This window comes from Zingiber officinale, chromosome 8A, assembly GCF_018446385.1.
Source record: "Zingiber officinale cultivar Zhangliang chromosome 8A, Zo_v1.1, whole genome shotgun sequence".
Classification (NCBI taxonomy): domain Eukaryota; kingdom Viridiplantae; phylum Streptophyta; class Magnoliopsida; order Zingiberales; family Zingiberaceae; genus Zingiber; species Zingiber officinale.
The window spans coordinates 60,436,775-60,455,896 of record NC_056000.1 but is presented as its reverse complement, the minus strand read 5'-3'; the positions used below and the strand labels follow the sequence as shown (position 1 = coordinate 60,455,896).

Below are 19,122 nucleotides of genomic sequence, written 5' to 3'. Positions count from 1 at the left end.
GGATCCTTGGATTAGTCACCTCTTCTTGAGGTGGATACCAAGTAAATCATTAGTGTTATCATTGTGAGTGTGTTTCTTATTGTTTATTCCGCTGCACATCATTGAAGAAGCACATCAACAGGCACGATGAGCTATTCGCCCCCCCCCCCCTCTCCTCTACCACCAAATCGTCCCTAACAAGTAGCAGCATGGGAGTAGAGGAAGCAGGGTGAGCTCATAACCCATAGAGTCATCACTATCTACTTGGAAGTGGATTACCTTATAGTTATTTTTATGGGAACTATAATCCCTCACGGTTGAAGATTTATTCATAATTCTTAGATGAAGTAGTATATGAGTATGTTTCTTAGTTGTTACCCCTCGATGAGAATCCCTGATTTGAGCAGAAAATTTAAGGACCAAATTTTTATTAGTGGGGGAGAATGCAAGATACAATAAATTAAATAATAAGTGTTATTGGAGAAATAAACTCATTAAACTTTTTGAGAATTTTTAGAAATTTCCTGGGATTTATTTCGAGTTTGGATGATATGTTTTGAGAGGATAGATCTATTAGGCTTTGTGAACACCTGTTTGGTATACCAATTAAGTGAAAGTTGATTAAGAAATTATCTTAGGGTTAGAATTTAAACCCTAAGTACATAAAACCCGATCTCTTCCCTTCCTCTCGAATTCCACTCTTCGCTGCTCCTCTTCTCCTCATCTTCATCCGCCGTTGCCCATCTCTCGAACCCGAATCGCTTGGCATCGAACGACACTCAATCGATCAGCACGAGCTATTGAGGGAATCTTCGGTCTCCAACTCACTTGTGCCCTAGCCTCTCCTCATTCGTCGATTTCCCTTTCGCTCTGTCGTCTCCATCTCTGCCACACCAACCACCGCTTGACACCATTGCTCGATTGCGCCAACATCACTCGACTGTTACCACCCTTCTCCAGAGTATTTCTGAGTCGTGCCCTAACTCCCATCGCCGACACCGACTCTTGATTCGCCGACGTTGACTCTCGATTCACCGTCTCCGTGCCCTAGATTTGCAACCGCTGCACCTTCCACTTGAGCGCCGACGAAGATGTTAGTTATTGTGTGTTGCCATCGCTGGGAGAAGGAGAATCGACAAAGGATTAGTGCAATCCTTTTCCCTTGCTCGTGGAGTCGAGAGGAGTCGAGGATCTTACATCAGAGAGGTCCACCACCTCTTCTTCTTCACCAGATCCGGCAACCATGACTGTTGATGCCACATCCAGCTACCAACCACTACACCTAGCCCATGTGCCGCTACAGATCGTTGTGAGCCATTGCCAGAAGAACTGTAGACTGCTGCCAGTGAACTGTTGCCATTGTTGCGGTCACCACCGATCACTAGTTGCTTCTGGTTTGTCAAGCGATAGTAGGTTGACGAACTAAGGTAAGATGTGTTTGATTGGGTTAATACAGATTGGATTTCATTTCTATATTAGATTGAGTAATCTATTAATGATGGAGGTTTAAGTTCATAATCTGTTGTAGCTTGGTTACGGGGTGGTTGGTTGATTTAGATGATTTCATGTTCATTCACAAGATCATTTGATTGAGTTGTAATGGATTGGTTATTGGGCAGAATCCTCCAAACGACACTGTTTTGGCCTGTAGAGTTCAACTGTGATTGATCCAGCCAGAAATTAGGGATCGATTAAGGGTATGATGTTTAGTTTAAAGGTTGTGGATTAAAATTTGGATTTAATTCTCAGTTGTTGATGTATTAATTGTGGATTGTGGTGTTTAATTTGAAGGGGCAGCGGTGTCATTAAGCTATGGCCAATTTTTCAACACTAATTATTCCAGTCATAAGTCAACAGTAATGCACACTGGAATTTGGTGAGTTGTTGAATTGATTCATATTTAGCTTAATCTAAATCAAGTATGGAATGCTTAGGGATATTGCGTTTGATTATGGATTTAATTAGTGATTAGTGGATTTTGAAGGATTTATGATAAGATTTGATTAGTGATTGATTGGTAAAAATTAAGGAATTGGTTGGTGCATTAAAGATGAACTTATCATCTAATTAGATTTAGATCGTTAGGTGGAATTAAATATGGTTACCTAATCAAATTAGGATTGGATTTTGTATTTAGCTAATTGGTGTACTTTGAATTAGCTAAAACTGTACATATGTTGATGCAGGACTTTGATTTGAGACGAGCATCTCGACATGCGATTATTTAACATGATTTACAATAAAGGCGGGTACTTCTTACCTTGATTCTATAGTACTTTGACCTTAGTGCATGAGCTATATTCGAATAGTTGCTGTATTTACCTTGACTCCACTCATATTTTTCCTGAGTTTGATACTTATCCACTCAATCTTTGGGATAATCAATTTGATATTTATGTGGTCTCTCATTGTTATCTATGATATTTAGCAGTACCAGATTCTAGATACTAGATATATGGATACTAGATACCATGCTTACTTGCTTTGATTGATGTTTATTCATGTACCTTGTTGACCATGTTGGCTTCATGTAGCATACCTGATTTCTGTTTATATGTATGATGACTGCTACATCTTGCACATCATGTCATTACATGCATGTCGGAGAACCATGTCTCCCTTGTCGTTGAGAGGGTCGTTGGCCAGAGCCGCACGCTCGATCACTCATGGATAGTAGTAGCTGGAGCAAATGCTGCTTCTCTTGTCGTATCACACTCGTAGCTCAACCACTCATGGGTAGTGGTAGCTGGAGTTGTGAGGAGTAGGGACCCCTTAGCTATGTAGCTAGATAGCTTCTCAGCACCTGTCTACTCGGTCACTCGAGAGTAGTGGCGACCTTTGAGTGTGTACAGTTGTCATCGATCCAGCCTCTCAACCATACAAGGGTCGTGGTGTAGAGGGTTGGGCGGGTGACCATCCGTGCATACGCTGTTATTATTATACCTACAGATGCTGTTGATTACTTATGTAGTTGTTTTATTATATCAATGTGATATGTTTACATATGTTGAGTTATATACTTGTTACATGTGCTTAGACACTGGCTTATTTATTAGTAGTATGTATATACCTCACATGATATCCTTGTAGTTATGAGCAATACTGTAGCAAATCTTTACTACTCCTGACCTTTTCTTAATAGCCTTGGATATGGTTTCAGGTATGGACATTTATTATGATATATGTGATGTGATGGTACTGGCATAGCTATATGTGATGGTATTGGCATAAGTGTATGCAATGGTACTGACATAGGTGTATGCGATGGTGCTGTCTGATCAGATGGAGGCGTAGCAACAGTGTCTGCAGGTGTTGTAACTTCAGATCTCCGTCTGCGACCACCCCGTCGAAACATATTCTGAAAATTAAAAAAAAATGATAAAATAAATACAAATATGATGCATAATGAATAATATGAAAAAAAAAAACTTACCATGATTCCTAAAATAAGAGAGTGCACAAACCCCTGAGACGACGATAAGATATAACTTCACCTATAGAAAAAAATACAGAGTATTAGCAGGTAAAATATATAAATTTAAAAATAAAATAGTTTTATATTAATTGAGACAAATAAACTAATTGAGCTATAAGTTTTGTAATTTGTAGATTAAAACTAAATTTACTCCTAAAAAATCAATATCATATATGAAAATAAAATATCATAAAGTTTAATTTATAAACTTACCCATTGCAAAAAATTAAAGTTCTCATTGCCATTATCATTATCATCCTCGTCGTCGTCCTCCTCCTCCTCCTCCTCATCATCAATTTCAGTTGCATCAACGTTTATGACTACTCCGCTGGGATCTCGTTATGTTGGAATAATATATTCCTCAGTATGAAATGTGTATTCGTAACTTTCTCTTGTTGATAAGTAATGTCCTCCCAATGTTCCTCAATTTTTTTCTTCAAATGATATAAGAATCTGATTATGATAAAACAAATCATATTATATATTAATATATAATTAAATTAGTAAATTTTTATGCATTCAGATTATCAAAACATAGGAGATAAAAAAATTTACCTTTCAAAGGGATACATCCATCGAAAATGAACAGGTCCTCCAACTTTGGCCTCATATGGTAAGTGAATCAAAAGATGTTACATGGAATCAAAAAATGAGGGTGGAAATATCCTTTTCAAATTACACAAAATGATTGGAATGTCTCTTTCTAATTTTTTCATGTGTGATTGTCTCAAAATTGTGGAGCAAATATCATGTAGAAAAATGCTTAACTCTGTAATAGTACCCTATACAAAATTTGGTAAGAGTTCCCTAAAGGCAATAGGAATGAGTCTTTGCATTATTATATGACAGTCATGATTTTTCAAACCAATCAATTTCCATTCTTTCATATCGACACATCTTCCAAGATTAGAGACATACCCATCTAGAAATTTTAATGATTTTAACCATTCACACACAACACGTCTCTGATCCTTATTTAATGTATAAACTGTCTTTGGCTTTGGTCCCCTACTATTTTCATCGACATCAAGAGTGGGCCTTTTACAAATGAGTTACATATCTATGTATCGTAGTTGAATTAAGAGCTCATTTTGGGAAGTATGGGCAAGTGATGTCCGCAGCTATATATGTTTACAAATAAATAAATAAATAAGAAAAACTAGGGACATCACATATTCAATAGACAACATCATCCTAACAGGGCGGTCGGCTTAAGAACCGACCGAGACATATTTAATAGACAACATCTTAACAATCTGTTATAATAACAACTATGTGTCAGAGAATATTCTTCTGGAACTTTCTTCAGGGACAATCGTGCCTCCCATCAGCCGACCAATTATAACAGCATATTCCTTCGTTCACCTCAGTGATAATAGAAACTATAAACAACAAAAGAGATATACATTTGGGTCAGCGGAAGATTTCTTGGACGACTACGGCGTATCGCCTAGGTTGTACCTAAAAGAGATAAAAGAGAATTACCAGAATTGACCGGATCAAATTATCAAATCAAATCAAATTAGTTTTAGGATTATTCTAATAATTCTGTTATAATTATTAGAATAATTCTCAGAATAATTTTTAGAATTATTCTGTTATTTATTAATTGGTTAATTGACCGAGTACTTGTTTAAACCCTATATATATTGTATTGTCTTGAGGACAAGAATCAACAAACAATAAGATTAATTATTACTCTCCTATTTTATCTTCTTTCTATTCTTCTTTTAACATGGTATCAGAGCCATGATCCATCGTTCCTTCTCTTTCTCTTAATTCTCCCTCACAAATCCTCTTCCCTTCCTTTTTCTTCTTCTGCCGCCGTCCAAGACAAAAGAGGAGTTTCTTTTTTTTTTGAAACCGCAAAACAAGACGACAAAAAGGGCTTCTCCTTTTGTGCTACCGCCGTTGTCCACCGAACGCCGACCAAACCTCGACGTCGACAACAAGTGGTTGCTCCAGCCAAGGCTTCTATTTCCTCCAAGAGGAGTTTCTCCAGGCGAAAGGTCCCCTTTCCGGCGATCCAGTCTCTCTACAAGATAAGTTATTTTACTTTAGATGTCAAATACTCAACACTATCAAGGAGGCCAAAAACAAATTCAGTCCGATGTCAAATTTGTCGCATCATTGGCCATACTGGAAATCTATGCCCTAAAAGATTTGATTACTCTCGGGTAAAATGTCAAATTTGTCACATCATTGGTCATCCTGGAAATCTATGCCCTCAAAGATTTGCCTCAAATTTCATTGGTGGTTCTACAGTTTCAAGACAACTGTCTATTTCACAAGCATATCCTAAAGCTCTCTCATCTGTGCCTACTTACGGTAAAACCCCAGAGTTTTTATCTACTGATTGGTATATTGACACTGGAGCAACTCATCATGTCACATCGGATTATAATATCCTTACAGACGTAATGTCATATTATGGCTCAGATACGGTTCAAGTAGGCGATGGCTCAGGTTTGCAAATTACTAATCTTGGAAACACATATATTCATTTATCTAATCGAACTTTTCACATGCGCAATATCTTTCATGTTCCATCTATCACTAAAAAATTTACTTTCTATCCGTCAATTTTGTCTTGATAACAATGTCATTTTTGAGTTTCATCATAATCATTATCTTATAAAAGATAAAGGAACAAATGCTATTGTGTTTCATGGGAGAATCAAAAATGGCCTCTACTATCTTCAAAGTTCTTCAATTAAAGCTTTTGTTGGTGAACGCACAAATAAACCAGCTTGGCATGCTCAACTTGGTCATCCTTCTCTTCATATTGTCCAATCCATCATCAATAGGTATGGTTTACCTACTTCCATTACCTCCTCTCCATCTCATTCATGTAGGGCCTGCATGGAATCTAAAAGTCATAAGCTACCTTTCTATTCATCCGATTATGTTTCTAATTTTCCACTGGAATTAATTCATTCTGATGTTTGGGGCCCTGCACCTGTTTTATCTAACCAAGGTTTTCAATATTATGTTACCTTTATTGATCATTTTAGTAAATATACTTGGCTCTATCCTATGAAAAGAAAATCTGATTTATTGGATATATTTTGTAAATTTCAAAATCAAGTTGAACGATATTTTAATCGTAAAATACTTTCTTTTCATTCTGACTGGGGAGGTGAATATCAAGCTCTCCATCGTCATCTTGTCTCTTGTGGAATTGTTCATCGAGTCTCTTGTCCTCACACTCCAGAACAAAATGGCTCTGCTGAGAGAAAACATAGACACATAGTCGAAACTGCCTTAGCTCTTCTTCATCATGCATCAGTTCCACGTAAATTTTGGGATGAAGCTGTTACTACTGTTGTATATCTCATAAATCGACTCCCTACTCCATTGCTCAATCATAAATGTCCTTTTGAAACACTTTATAATCAAACTCCTAATTACACTTTCCTTCGAATTTTTGGTTGCGCATGTTATCCATGGTTACGCCCCTACTCTAAACACAAACTTAACTCTCGTTCACTACAATGTGTTTTCCTTGGTTACAGCAATTTGCACCATGGTTATCGTTGCTTACATATACCAACAGGTCGAATTTATATTTCACGACATGTTACTTTTGATGAGACTCTATTCCCTTTATCAGTATCTACTTCGGTTTCTCCTCCAGATACAGGTGGCACCTTCTTAATACCACCTAATATTGTCAGAAATGATGGCATCCTAGGTCCTGCTCCGCTCTCTAATAACTCCCCTATATCATCAGAATCACCTCAGGATGCTGCTCCAATCTTGGAAGCCTCGCCGGTCGAAGATAATATGCTCTCTAGTTCTGAATCCTCGGATAATGCAAGTCCGTCATCTACATCACCATGTCAGCGTACTTCCTCATCACCATCAACAAGTGATTCAGATGATAATGCTCCTCGTCGCATGCTTCCCATTAGTGATATTTATGAACGTTGCCCACCAAATGCGACTCGATATCCTCTTCCACGGGCTCTAGTGGTTTCTTCAAAATCTATTGAACCAACTTATTTTACGCAAGCCAACATGGATCCAAATTGGCGTAGTGCAATGACTACAGAATTTGATGCACTTCTTCGCAATGGAACATGGAGTCTAGTTCCACGCACTTCCTCAATGAATGTTGTGGGCTCTAAATGGGTATTCCGTCTTAAGTATCGAGCTGATGGCTCTCTTGAACGATACAAAGCTCGACTTGTAGCCAAAGGTTTTAGTCAGTATTGGCTTCAATGACACTTTTAGTCCAGTCATCAAGATTACATCTGTCAAACTATTATTATCGATAGCTGTTAGTTCCAATTGGCCTGTACGCCAATTGGACATCTCAAATGCGTTTCTCCATGGTCATCTTGAGGAAACTGTATTTATGGAACAACCACCTGGGTTCATTCATCCACAATTTCCATCTCATGTTTGCCAACTTAAGAAATCCTTATATGGTCTTCGACAAGCTCCTCGTGCATGGTTTCATCGACTATCTAATTGGTTACAATCTCAAGGATTTTCTGGATCAAAGACTGACTCATCTCTATTTCACAAATATAATGATGGGTCTATGATATTCTTTCTTATTTATGTGGATGACATCCTGATAACCGGTAATGATCACAAGGGCATCATAACTTTATTAAGTATTCTCAATCAAGAATTTCCTACCCGAGATTTGGGCATTGCTCGTTTTTTTCTTGGTATTGAGCTTATTCCACATGAGGATGGCTATCTTCTCTCTCAGAGCAAATACATTACTGGACTTCTTCAAAGAGCCAAAATGGATGGAGCACGTCCGGTCTCTACACCAATTGCTATAAACAACTCTCCATCTTCATCCTCTCCTGCTCTGTCTGATCCACAGATTTATCGAAGCATTGTTGGAGCCTTACAATATGTCACTATCACACGCCCTGATATTACTTTTGCAGTAAATAGTGCTTGTCAATTCATGCATGCTCCAACTGAACAAAATTGGGATAATGTAAAAAGAATACTTCGATATCTCAAAGGTACTATTCTACATGGTCTTCTTTTATATCGTCAATCGTCTCGAGATTTACATGCCTATAGTGATGCGGATTGGGCAAGTTCTCCTGAAGATAGACGCTCTACTAGTGGATATGCAATATTTCTTGGACGAAATCTTATCTCATGGAATTTGAAGAAGCAACCTACGGTATCTCGTTCAAGCACTGAGGCAGAATATAAAGCTATAGCAAATACAACGTCTGAAATTATTTGGCTTCAATCACTTCTATCTGAATTTCATCTTGCATCAAATATTGCACCCAAAATTTTGTGTGATAATATTGAAGCAACATATCTCATAGCAAATCCGATCTTTCATGCTCGTACAAAACATGTGGAGATTGATTTTCATTTTGTTCGTGAACGTGTGACAACTCAACAATTATCCGTCTCTTATATCTCTGCTGAGGATCAAATTGCTGATATCTTTACTAAGCCATTATCCAGACAACGTTTCAACAAATTAGCAAGCAAACTCAACGTCAAAGATCTCCCGTTAAGTTTGTCGCGCGGGGGGTAAAAGAGATAAAAGAGAATTACGAGAATTGACCGGATCAAATTATCAAATCAAATCAAATTAGTTTTATGATTATTCTAATAATTCTGTTATAATTATTAGAATAATTCTCAGAATAATTTTTAGAATTATTCTGTTATTTATTAATTGGTTAATTGACCGAGTACTTGTTTAAACCCTATATATATTGTATTGTCTTGAGGACAAGAATCAACAAACAATAAGATTAATTATTACTCTCCTATTTTATCTTCTTTCTATTCTTCTTTTAACAGTACCCTCTTCTTTACTTAACAACCTCTGACACATTTTGCCACCTTATGATTACGTAAGTTATGTGAGGTGGTATATGAAAGGAGAGTCTTCTCCGTAATGAAGGGACACTTACTGAATATCTGCAGCTTACTCTCGCATGGGTGTTCTTACTGTTCTTCAGCCACTCGTTCGGATTCATATTCACTTGAGCATCAGAGGACCTTTACCAGGGACTCCCCTTAATTTCTGAGCGCTAATATTTTATTGGCTCGTCTACTTACACACAGGATCAAAGGAGCAGAGGGAAGCTTTTTTTGGAAGAGAAATGGTTGAAGGAGCAAAGGAAAACTTTTTTTTGGAAGAGAAACATCTTCTGTTGACCAATCATTTATCCATCTTACCCAGCACGTCCTCTTTACAGGTCTTAGACAGGATATCCTCCTTACTCAAACCGCCTAGCTAGGCTAGTATTGAAGTTTAGAAATAAGATCATAAGTTTAGTTTAAGAATTAAAGAAAATTATTAAAAAAAAAAGAGTAATTCGGTGGCAACAACCCTTGTAATTAATTAATACTAATCCTCTAGTTGAGCTCGCTAATTGCTACTGGATTTGGCGCCAGATTAATACTTGACTTAAAGGCAAATAATGACTAAATTACACGTACGGAAATTTAATTTAAGAAAGAAAATGAATGATTCGATGGCAACAACTTTAATTAATTAATTAACACTAAACCACTAGTTGAGCTCGCTAATTACTGCTGGGTTTATCCTTGACTTAAAGTCCTGATTAAGCTCGTTTAGCATCATTAATTTATATATATATATATATATATCCTAATATTTCGCTTCGCGGCAACTAATTCTGTTTAGTTTAGTCTGGTTGCGATTTTCTCTCGTTGAGTTCCATTTCCTGCTCTATTTAAACTCCCCCTCCCTTTCCATTTTAATTTCCACTCCAACTCGATCGAAACCTAATTAACATCTCCTCGATCTCCAGCCTTCCACTACTTTCGTATTTCTAATATCATCAAATTAAACTCATCATGGCTGTTGCAGTCGTCAACAATAACGATATGCTAATTTCCTCTTCCGCCTTCAGCACCAGCGCCAGAGTCGAGGTTCGCTCCGTGTGGGCTCATAACCTCGACGAGGAGTTCGCCCTTATCCGCTCCGCCGTCCCGTTCCACCCCTTCGTCGCATTGGACACCGAGTATCCTGGCGTCGTCGTCGCTTCCAAAAATCCCTACTGCACCCTCACCCTCTCCCAGCGCTACGAATTGATCCGCGCCAACGTCGAGGCCCTCCGCATCGTCCAGGTCGGTCTCACCCTCTCCGACGCCGCCGGCAACCTCCCATGTGCCATCTACAGCGACGGCACTTGTGTGCGTTACGTGTGGGAATTTAATTTCCGCGACTTCGACATCAGCCGCGACCGTTACGCCCCTTCCTCCGTCGAGCTGCTCAAGGCTAATGGCATCGACTTCCAAAAGAATCAAGTATGGGGCATCGACTCTTGCAGATTCGCCCAGCACTTGGCCACCTCCGGCTTGCTCTCCTTTGGCCATTTTTCTCCCGTCTCCTGGATTACCTTCCAAGGCGCCTATGACTTCGCCTTCCTAGTCAAGATGCTGACATGCGACTGCAAGTTACCAAAGACCGTTCATGAGTTCTTGCACCTTGTTCACTTCTTTTTCGGTAAAAGGGTGTTCGATGTGAAGCACCTTTGCAAGCATTGTCCTGGCCTTTACGGAGGATTGGAGCGGGTGGCCTCTACCGTCCGAGTTGAGCGAGCAGTGGGCTCTCGACATCAGTCCGGCTCCGATAGCTTATTAACATGTCAGGTGTTCTACCAAATCGCTTCTCGTGTGAATCCACAACTCATCCATCGCCCAGAACACATGGGAGCACTCTTTGACCTCCAACTGCCTTAGGGTTCATGGTTTATATATCACAGTTTTATGTTGATAGTGGTTCAGCATCACATTAATTCTTTGGATCATGAGTAGTACTTGTTGTTTTGCTTTGTCTTAAATATAATCATCCCCTAGTGTGTTTTGGATCATACTCTGCTCAAATTCTGAACGATACTTAAAAACACTGCATGATTGATCTTTTGGAAGGCTATTAATGTGGATAGAAATGGCGCGCTAGAGATGTCATTGAATGATGCCTTCATTTAAAAATTGATGCAGAATATATATATGGTTAGGATCTTATTAATTAATTATTATGTGTTTTTGAAAAATTGTAATCAAGACTTGGAATACAAAGACCTCAAAATATTTGACTTTATTTGCTGAAGAATATAAATGCTAAAAATTTGTTTTCATTGATAATGGTAAATTATCGTGTGGAGCCTTATTTCATCTTTTTTTTTCACTCTTCATAACGTTATATATTAACTTTTTTAAAGATATAACATTTTGAGTCTATTTAAACATTTGTGTGGATTGATGTTACACATTCTCTTTTGGTTTTGAAAATAATTAAAACTCTTTTCTTTTAAACCTAAAGGTGACTCTTCTTCATTTATCGATTTCTATGCATCTTTTTCATCATTTCCGTTGAGAAAACGAGCTCCCAGATTAATCGCTACTTTACTCGGCGTCAATAATCTTGCACATTCTCAACATATAAGTTGAGAATTTTACACTATTATTATTATTATTATTATTATTATTATTATTATTATTATTATTAATTTCAGTATCTAGATTTCATCTGATTAATTTTAGAGGTGGGTAGTTTTCTTCTAATTTATCTACTAGATAAATACAGAAGAAGATAAAGTAAATATAAAAATTAAACTATTTTAAAGAATCACTTCATCGAGGTCATCGGAAGCAATTCATACAGATAGCAAAATGATTAGAACTATCAAAAGTGGGTTGTGAACGTGATATTTTTTTAATACACTTTGCTCCTCTATTTATAGTTACAGTTTGTGAGACTTCAATCAACTCAAACTCTTATAATCTATCAATCTAAATGCTTAAAACTTTATTCGCAATGACTATTTCTTATCCACTTGACTCAAAAGTGAATCCAGTTGACTCAATCCATATCAATTGATTCAATTATAAAACTAGTTGACTCAACTAGATAATTTTGGTGCAATCATTTCTAAGTGGTTGAGTTTAATCATATGGTTTTGATATGTTTGATAATTGATTTAAGTTAGACTAACATTGTGTTTATTGATGCAATGTGTCTATGTGCGCAACAAAGGCAAATGAGTTCCAAAGGTGTTAAAAGGCTAATGTGTTTACTTAGAAGTTCAACAAAGGCTAATAGAAAATGAAAGCTCAAAAGGTGTTAAAAGATGAAGGAAATCTAAGTTAAGGTTTAGATACTTGGTGAAAGTCAATAGATGTTGGCATACAAGAGGTCCTAGTAGGTTGGATTAAGGTTGACCAGTGATTTGACACAAGAAGTTTTGGAGGTAAGAACATATGCAAATGTGATGTGAGACTCTATGAATGACCTATATTTAGGGTGTTAGATAGTTTTTTTCACTTGAGTGAAGTCTCAACCAAGAAATATGTATTTTATAGTTGTAGTTAATGAGTCAATCGATTGAGAGTAATAAATAGTCAACGATTCTAATGAGTTGATTCAAAAATTGACTCTAGATCTTTTAGAGTATCTGTGGAGGTACGGGCTTGACGGCACCACCGACTGTGCCACCTTCAAGGCCAAGGTCACCTCTCCGCCATCCTCTCCGCCCATCTAATCTCTAAGTTTCTCACCATGTACATTAATTATATATTAATCTTTCATGTTTCCTCCGAATTGAGTTGTTTTGTTTATTGTGCACAAATGTGTTTGACTATAATTTCAAGCTCCGGGATGTCTATTGGCGTGAGAAAGCTAATACTGACCATCAAAGAGGACCTCGATCGCCGACAACAACTTTACAGCCTATAAATGCCTGTGATGAACTGGTAATTTTTCCCTCTTTGTCTACTTCAAGAATCAATGAATAATTCTATAAATTTTTTTATTTATATACTTGGTTACAATGCCTGTGTTAGATAAAATGATTAGATGACATATAGATTAGATTAATAAATTGGTAACTTTTAGATTAATAAAAGTCAAAACTCCAAGTCCACGATGGGTTATTACAATACCAAGTTCACAAATTCAAAACACAAATAAAACGGGAAACAAAACTAGAAAATTGTCCTCGAATGTGACGTGGGACCGGTAGTCATGATCCTCCAAGTGTCCATATATCATCTACCTGTTCTCTGGCGAAAGAAAATCAGTATATGGGGTGGTGAGTACTGGGACTCAGCGGGTAATAGATAGATAGTGCATGAGCATTATAAATATCTAAAGATACAAAAAGGGTATACAGTCTCATAAGGAAATATAGTAGATACTTCAATGATATCATAATATATGTCCATACCTAAAATCATATCCTACGATAGTAATAGAAGGTCAAGAGTGGCATATATCTACTACAGTACTGCTCATAGCTACAAGGGTAACATGTGATGTATATATACATATTACCAATAAGTATGCCAGTATCTAAACACATACACAGGTATATATATCAACATATGTAAGCATATCAGCATAAGTAAGCAACAATAGTATAAGCAAGTACAAGAACAAAAGCGTATGCACGGATGGTCATTCCCGCTCGTCCCTCCGCACCATGACCCTTGTTTGGTCAAGAGGTCGGGTCAGTGACAGACTGTACACCAGTCCAGCTACCACTACTCTCGAGTGGATGAAGGGACAGTTGCTTAGTAGCAACTAGCTACGTCTGCAACAGGGGTTCCTGCCGCTCGCAACTCCAGCTATCACTACCCATGAGTGAGTGAGTGGGAGCACGACATGACAAGCGGCACATTCTAGCTACCACTACCCATGAGTGGCCAAGCGTGCAGTCCTGGCCAACGACCCTCTCAACTACAAGGGAGGCATGGTCGCCGGCATGCATGCAATGACATAATGTATAAAATGCAACGGTCATCATATATATATAAACAGAATTTAGGTATGCTACATGAAGCCCGCATGCTCAACAAGATACATGAATAAATAGTAGTCAAGTAAGTAAACTTGGTATCTAGTATCTGCTATGTATCGATATCAAATTGAGCATCTCAAAGGTCGAGTGGATAAAGTATCAAGCATAGGAAAATATTACGAGTGGAGTCAAGGTAAACTCAACATTTATACAAATATAACTCATGCACTAAGATCAAATAACTAAAGAGACAAGACAAGAAGTACCTGCATCAAAAATAGCGCTTGTCAATTACTATCTACACGTCCAACGGCTCGTCATAAATCAAGGTCCTCCAACATCATGCATATAATTAATCCACTCTCGTGTGTATCCAATAACTAAATAAAAATTCCTATTAAACCAAGAAATCGTAGTTCATTCATTGATCTCGGTTAACTAAATAAATCGGATCCAACCCGAAACCTAGATTGAATCTAACATTTTAACCTCAATCGTCTCCCCCTGGATCAGTTATCCCTAATCTTACTAGCATCAATTCGAATTTAAGCTAAAACAGGAATCATATTTTCATCATCTTTACCGATCACCATATCTTCCCTATTGACCCATTGCCAAGAGGGGTGGCTGTCGGAAAATGCTAGCCAAATGTTACTGCTGCCAGAGATTCGTGGCTGAAGCTATAATGAAACCACTGCCAGCCACTGCCAAGAACAACCACCCCAGTTAGCATTACCTATATCTCAAACTGAAATCACAATCCCGAACTCTATAAACCTAGGACCTGAAATCAAAATGTCATACCCTATCACAGTGTCGGCAACTCCCTCTGCAATCGAGACCACAACAAGTGACTGAAGAGTTTGGCAAGGTAAGAAATTGACAAGGTAAGCTCAGTATTAGGGTATAGGGGAAAGAGATAACCCTCTGGAATGTCACTCACAACAGACTCTAGCAAAACTAGGGCTCGGATCCTCCCCTTAGCCGAAGATCGACTCGTACGGAGCGTCGATTTAGAGAGGGGAGTAGCTGGTGGCCTTCGGGTGAGGGGTAGAGGAGTTCGGAGGCTTCTACGAGCGTCGGGTTGAGTGGCGTTGGAGCGATCCGGTTGAGCGGCGTCGAAGTGATCGGGTGCAGAGGAGTGCATCGAGGCAGAGGGCAGACGGAGAAATCGAGAGATGGAGTAAAGGAGAGGAAACGATGTTTTTAGGTCACCATTGCATCCTATAAAAAGCTAGGGTTCAATTGATTGAATCTTAAGTTAATTCTTAATCAACTCCCTCTTAACGATGATTACCTAATAGGCTTCTCACCTAAATTATTCATCTCCTTAAATTATATTGTACGATTTCCGATTAAATCCTGAAAAATCCCTAAAAATTCTCATAAATTTCAATAAGGTTATTTTTCTCTTAATCTCTATTATTTAATTTACCGTATCTCACATTCTCCCTCTCTAATAAAAATTTGGTCCCTAAATTTAAAGACCCAAGTGCGTTAAGTAACAAATACTGGAATAGCTCTACACACCTTCCATAAATAGATGTGGGAATCGAGCTTGGATCATATTCTCTAGCTCCCAAGTTGCTTTATCGTCAGAGTGATGCTCCAATCCAACCTTGATGAGTCGGATTGTTTTATTTTGTAGCTAGCGTTCCTTGGGATCTAGAATTTACATTAGGACCTCCTCATAAGTTGCATCTGGCTGAAGTGTGATTAACACATCTATCAGAATATGCGTAGGGTGCAGCACATACTTCCTCAACATAGATACATGGAATACGTCATGCACCCCGGCAAGGGACGGTGGTAGTGCCAATTGATAGGCTACCTCACCTATCCTCTCAAGTATCTGAAAAGGTCCGATGTTGTTGGTTGCTACTCGGAAAACCTAGAGGTTCCACTGTACAAAAATTTTGTACAAAGGTCTGAACCTTTTCCTAGCTACCATGTGTTCCTTTAAATTAAATTTTGGATCGCCTGCGGAACTTAACATGTTTGATCCAAAACTTAATCTATTTGTTCTTTTAGGTTTTGACTTGGATCTCCTGCGGAACTTAACACGTTCGACCCAAATCACCTTAAGTTATTAATTCCATTAAATATTAATTTCCATAATTGGTTCCCAGTACTGACGTGGTGAGGCACACGGCCTTCTTGGATATGGGAGCAACCACCACCGACTAGACAAAACCTTTTATAGAAAGCTAATATTTAATTTCCTAAAATAACTTTAGGTTAACCAAAAAGAACAATCAAATCACAAGGAAAAGAAAAACAAAAAAACACAACATCAAAAAACATATTCGAAATTCTAGAATCGTAAGCCTCTTGTATTTGGTATTATTTCCATAAATAACTAGTATGATGCGGAAAGAAAAATTACTAGTTATACCTTGTAGAAAAACCTCTTGATCTTCTACCATATTCATCTTCTAACTTCGGACGTTGTGTGGGCAACGATCTTCCGAGATGAGAAACCACCAAGCACCTTCTTCTTCTCCTAGCTAGGTTCGGCCAATCACAAAGAAGCTTCACCAAGGACGAAGAACAAAACACCAACCAAGCTCCAAGGGATACAAGCTTTCTCTCCTTTTTCTTCTTCTTCTCCAAGTAGTATCCGGCCACCACAAGAACTCCAAGCAAGAGATAAGTTTCGGCCACCACAAAAGAGGAAGAAAGGAAGAGGATGGCCGGCCACAATAATTTTCTTCAAGGATGAATAATTTCGGCCACCACTAATGCTCCAAGGGATGCTAGAGATGAGACTTGCTTTCTCTACTTCTTCTCCTTCCTTGATCCGACCACAAACAAAAACTCCACCAAGAAGATAGGTTTCGGCCAACAAGAGGAGAAGAGAGAAAGGGAAGGGCCGGCCACCACACCAAGGAAAAGAGGGAGAAAAATAATAGAGGTTGTTCACCATGAAAGCACCCCTACCCCTTCTTTTATATTCCTTGGCTTTGGCAAATAAGAAAATTTATTTATAATAAAATTTCCTTAACTTTCCTTGACAACAATTAATTAAGAAAAAATTAAATAAATTTTCCTAATTAATTGTATGTGGCTGCCACCTCATGTAGAGCAAATAGGATAATTTTAATCAACAATTAAAACTTCCTTTTTTGTCTTTGGAAATTTTAAAAAATAAAATTTCCTTTTAAAATCCCTTCATGGTTGATAAAAAGAAATTTCTATAATTTTAATTTTCAACATGTGAATAATTTTTCAGAGAGAAAAAATAAAATATCTTTCCAATCTACAAATAAGGAAAGAGATCTAATCTCTTTCTTTTAATCTTTTTGTAGATCTTTTAAAGAGATATTTTAATTTTAATTCTCTGTAATAAATTATATCTTCCACATAATAAAAATTAAAATTAAAATTCTTTTTAATTTAATGGGGGCCGGCCACCTAAGCTTGGGTTCAAGCTAGGGCCGGCCACCCATGAACCAAGGCTTGGTCGGCCCTAGCTTGAACCACAAGCTAGCTTGGCCGGCCCCTTTCTCATGGGTATGAAGGTGGGTATAGGTGGGTATAGTACTCTATAAATAAGAGGCTACGATAGGGACCGAGAGGAGGAATTGGTTTCGGTCTCCCGATAAAATTAAGCATCCCGTGTTCGCCCCGAACACACAACTTAATTTTATCAATAATAATTCATTCCACTAGAGAACTATTATTGAACTACCTCACCAATCCCAAATTACATTTTTGGGCTCCTTCTTATTATGAGTGTGTTAGTCTCCCTGTGTTTAAGATATCGAATGTCCACTAATTAAGTGAGTTACTGACAACTCATTTAATTAATATCTTAGTCCAAGAGTAGTACCACTCAACCTTATTATCATGTCGGACTAAGTCCACCTGCAGGGTTTAACATGACAATCCTTATGAGCTCCTCTTGAGGACATTATCAACCTAGTATCTCTAGGACACAGTTTCCTTTTATAATCAACAACACACACTATAAGTGATACCATTTCCCAACTTATCGGGCTTATTGATTTATCGAACTAAATCTCACTCATTGATAAATTAAAGAAATAAATATCAAATATATGTGCTTGTTATTATATTAGGATTAAGAGCACACACTTCCATAATAACCGAGGTCTTTGTTTCTTTATAAAGTCAGTATAAAAGAAACGACCTCAAATGGTCCTATTCTATACACTCTGAGTGTACTAGTGTAATTATACAGTCAAGATAAACTGATACCTAATTACACTACGACCTTCCAATGGTTTGTTCCTTTCCATTATGGTCGTGAGCTACTGTTTATAATTTATAAGATACTGATAACATGATCCTCTATGTGTGACACCACACACCATGTTATCTGCAATATAAATTAATTGAACAACTACATTTATCATAAATGTAGACATTTGACCAATATGATTCTTATTTCTAAATAAATGTTTATACCAAAAGCTAGGCTTTTAGTATACACTCTAACAGATGTAATGGGGAGCTAGCTTACCTTTTAATCCAAATCTTTTAACCCCCTTGGTGGGAGACACCTGCAAGAAGACGTGATCCTCCATAGAAAACTCTAGTGGTCTTCGTCTCTGATCTGCATAACTCTTCTGTCGATCCTGAGCTTCCAACATTCTGCGTCTAATGGTACCAACCAACTCTGTGTCCCGCTGAATGCTCTGCGGTCCCAAGATTTGCGATTCCCCTACTTCCTCCCATAAGGTGGGGGACCTGCATGCTTTGCCATACAATGCCTCATATGGTAACATCTGAATTGCTGAATGATAACTATTATTGTAGGCAAACTCAACTAAGTGTAGATGATCCTCCTATCCACCTTCGAAATCCAATGCACACGATCTCAACAGATCCTCTAGCATTTGTATAGTGCGCTCAGATTGTCCATTC

General features: G+C 37.9%; 1 protein-coding gene across 1 annotated transcript; it reads left to right on the top strand.

Annotated features, from left to right (window-relative positions):
• Nucleotides 1–10,285: 10,285 nt before the first annotated feature.
• Nucleotides 10,286–17,817, top strand: LOC122010887 (probable CCR4-associated factor 1 homolog 11; the record flags this gene model as incomplete). Its single annotated transcript, XM_042567355.1, has 2 exons — nt 10,286–11,098; nt 17,809–17,817. Coding segments are annotated over exons 1-2 (822 nt in total), but the record flags the coding sequence as incomplete, so codon positions are not given.
• Nucleotides 17,818–19,122: the final 1,305 nt, after the last annotated feature.